The sequence below is a fragment of the Musca vetustissima genome, unplaced genomic scaffold, assembly GCF_032173495.1.
Source record: "Musca vetustissima isolate MV318-11 ecotype Yass unplaced genomic scaffold, APGP_CSIRO_Mvet_v1 utg17689, whole genome shotgun sequence".
NCBI classification, from domain to species: domain Eukaryota; kingdom Metazoa; phylum Arthropoda; class Insecta; order Diptera; family Muscidae; genus Musca; species Musca vetustissima.
The window spans coordinates 39,422-43,101 of NW_026882728.1; the positions used below are offsets into that span (position 1 = coordinate 39,422).

Sequence of the window (3,680 nt, forward strand, 5' to 3'; positions counted from 1 at the left end):
CTTATTCTGCTATTTATATTTTATTTCTTCATTGAGATGAGATATTTTAAATGCCATAAAATCTCATATCGAATACATTATTTATGCAGCATTCAACCGACCAATCGTAATATCTTTTGAACGACAATATGTCCAATGCTTGTCTTGGTTTATTGTCTTAACATTATTTAACATTAATAATGGAATGTTTAAATATTTTAACACTTTAGCTGTTTGCTAAGCATCAGTATATGGTGATGCTTAGCGATGATCAAAATATCCGGAAATCCATAAAACTGATTTGAATGTGCAGGAAATCAGCATCGGCCAATAAAAATGCAAAATATGTTTCAAATATCTTTTTTTTCGTTTGGTAAATCAAGATAAGATAATAAAATAGACAAAAGGCGATCTGCAGTATAGGCTATAACCAATGAATACCTAATGAGATGCATTCAAAAATGTATGATCCAAATTATGAGTAATAACACGACTTCAGACTGCACATCCAAATGACAAGCGTGTATAAAAGTGAAATTTTTATTGGATTAAAATCATTCTAATCTTAGTATCAATCGAATTCAAATCGTTAGAAGCGAAGTAGAGTAAAATGCGTGCCTTCATTGTTTTGTGTCTTGTGGCTGGTGCATTTGCCCAATATAACTATCACGCCGGCAGTGGTTCTGTTGGTGGTGTTGTAGGAGCTGCATCCAATGACGCCCCATTCTTCGATGTTCTTAAAGTTCCCGATAATGGTGCTGGTGTAAGTTCCGGGCCTTCATTTGATGTTTCAGCTCCCCAGTACAACGGTAACCAAGGAAGTTTCAGCTCCACCTCAAATGTTGCTCCCGTCCAGGATGCCGGCATTGAAAAAGAATTCTACACCTTCAGCGCCAATGATGATGATTTCGCTGAACCTGCCACCTCTAATCAATATGCCAATTCCTTGAAAAAAGGTATCCGTGTTATTTTCATTAAGGGCCCCGAACATAATGGTTTGGAAGATGCTGCTCTCGCCTTGGCTAAACATGCTGCTGAACAAAAGACCGCCATCTATGTTCTCAACAAACAAGCCGATCTCTCCAATTTGGCCAACAAATTGAACACTTTGAACAACAATGTCAATCACAAACCCGAAGTTCACTTTGTCAAATACCGCACCTCTGAAGATGCTGCCAATGCCCAAAAGGCCATCCAAGATCAATACAATTCCTTGGGTGGTAGCAGCCAACATTTCAATGGTGGTGTTGCTCCCGCCTTGAACTTTGCTTCTCAAGCTCCAGTTGCTCTGGACGCACCAGCAGTTGCTGCTTCCAGCCCTGCTGCCACCAGCGCTACATACCTTCCCGCTTCGATTTTCCGTCGTTTCCGTTTGTAAATGATGTGTAGAATTTGAAATAGGGTGTGTTGTGAAAGAAGAGTCCGTTTATTGTTATGTATATTTATTATATTTGTTATGAAATGAATGACATTTTTGCGAACTAAATAAAAAGTGTATAGAAAAATAAACATATGCATGTTTCATTTATATTTAGTGGACTACAAACAAAAGAAGCAAAATCTGAATTGTCGCGTATAGACCCAAGTGAAATACAGCAGAATCTATTCCAAATAATCTGTATCAATAGACTGGTAAATGGTAATATTTTTTTTTTTATTTTTTATACCCTTCACCACACTGTGGTACAGGGTATTATGCCCTTGTGCATATGTTTGTAACAGGCAAAAGAAATCGAGATAAACCCATGGTTCCTTTTAAGAATATGCAGAGAATCACTTTCTGAGTCGATTTACGCATGTCCGTCTATGTATTTTTGTGAACAAAGTACAGGTCGCATTTATAATCGGATTTGGATGAAATTTGGCCCAGTTCACTTATTTGTCCCAAGGACGTACCCTATTGAAATTGGAAAAAATCGGTTCAGATTTACATACAGCTTCCATATATAGTTTCGTACGATTTTTTGTGAACGATACATCAAACTCCCAATATTTGTCCGATTGGGACAAAATTTTGCACAGCGCACTGAATCAGGCCCATACTTATGTACGCCAAATTTTGTTGGTATCGGTTCAGATTTAGATATAGTTCCCATATATAGTTTCGTACGATTTTATGTGAATGATGAACCAAACTCCCAATATTTGTCCGATTGAGACAAAATTTTGCACAGTGTACGGAATTAGGTCCAGACTGATGTTTGCGAAGCTTTGTTAAAATCGGTACATATTTAGATATAGCTCCCATATATAGTTTAGTCCGATTTTATGTGAATGATGCACCAAACTCCAATATATGACCGATTGGGACAAAATTTTTCATAAAGTGCTGAATTAGGTCCAGACTGATGTTTGCGAAGTTTTGTTAAAATCGGTTCAGATTTAGATATCGCCCCCATATATAGTTTAGTCCGATTTTTTGTGAATGATGCACCAAACTCCCAGTATTTGTCCGATTGAGACAAAACTTTGCACAGAGTACTGAATTAGGTCCAGACTGATGTCTGCGAAGCTTTGTTAAAATCGGTTCAGATTTAGATATATTTCCCATATATAGTTTCGTCAGATTTTTTGTGAATGATACATCAAACTCCCAATATTTGTCCGATTGAGACAAAACTTTGCACAGAGTACTGAATTAGGTCCAGACTGATGTCTGTGAAGCTTTGTTAAATTCGGTTCAGATTTAGATATCGCCCCCATATATAGTTTCGTCCGATTTTTTGTGAATGATGCACAAAACTCCCAGTATTTGTCCAATTGAAACAAAATTTTGCACAGGGTACTGTATTAGGTTCAGACTGATGTCTGCGAGCTTTGTTAAAATCGGTTCATATTTAGATATCGCTCCCATATATAGTTTCGTCCGATTTTATGTAAATGATACACCAAACTCCCAATATTTGTCCGATTGGGACAAAATTTTTCATAGAGTACTGAATTAGGTCCAGACTGTGTTTGCGAAGTTTTGTTGTGATTTTTTATTTCATTCAGATTTAGATATCGCTCCCATATATAGTTTCGTCCGATGTTTTGTGAATGATACATCAAACTACCAATATTTGTGCGATTTGACAAAATTTTGCACAATAAATGCAATTGAGGAAAAAATTTTATGTGACAAGTTTGTTCGATTTACACGAAATGTGGCAGAGGGTATTAAATGGAATATAGATTGATAACAAGAAACAAATGGTGTATGCAACGGTTGCTTAATTAGGTCCAAGTGTGTTTATACACCAAATAATCCATGTCTTCCCGTTTGAAATGCAATTTTTCATTGATTTTAGAATGGTATGTGTATGGGGTTTTTTCAATTGGTTCAGCTATCTATGAAGATAGCACATTCCATTTCGCCCGATTCCATCTCAATGGTCCTCCAAATATTCTATGTCTGTTCTATCTACAGGATATTGTATATATTAACATATCTTGTTTGTACCCAAAGTGGTGAAGGGTATCATATAGTCGGCCCCGTTCGACTTTTGAACTGTCCTTACTAATTTTTTTTCAATTCGGTTTGTGGTCGAGAAGTAGATATTATTTCACAAAAAAATTATTTCATATGTCCAATGTTTTGTTAATTTATCCCTAGTTCATAACAGAGCCAGACATGTCCAGTGATCGGAAATCATGCCCGCCGTCGACAAGAAGGTATTTTCGTTTATTACAAAACTACATTAAAACAACAAGAACAATTT

General features: G+C 36.4%; 1 protein-coding gene across 1 annotated transcript; it reads left to right on the top strand.

The window, feature by feature from the left end:
- Positions 1–589: 589 nt before the first annotated feature.
- LOC133329396 (uncharacterized) lies at positions 590–1,357 on the top strand. Its single transcript, XM_061537869.1, has one exon. It carries the CDS (start codon positions 590–592, stop codon positions 1,355–1,357), a length of 768 nt encoding a protein of 255 aa, XP_061393853.1.
- Positions 1,358–3,680: the final 2,323 nt, after the last annotated feature.

Coding starts and splice junctions, on each gene's coding strand:
- LOC133329396 (XM_061537869.1), top strand. CDS start 590: ATGCGTGCCTTCATTGTTTTGTGTCTTGTGGCTGGTGCATTTGCCCAA.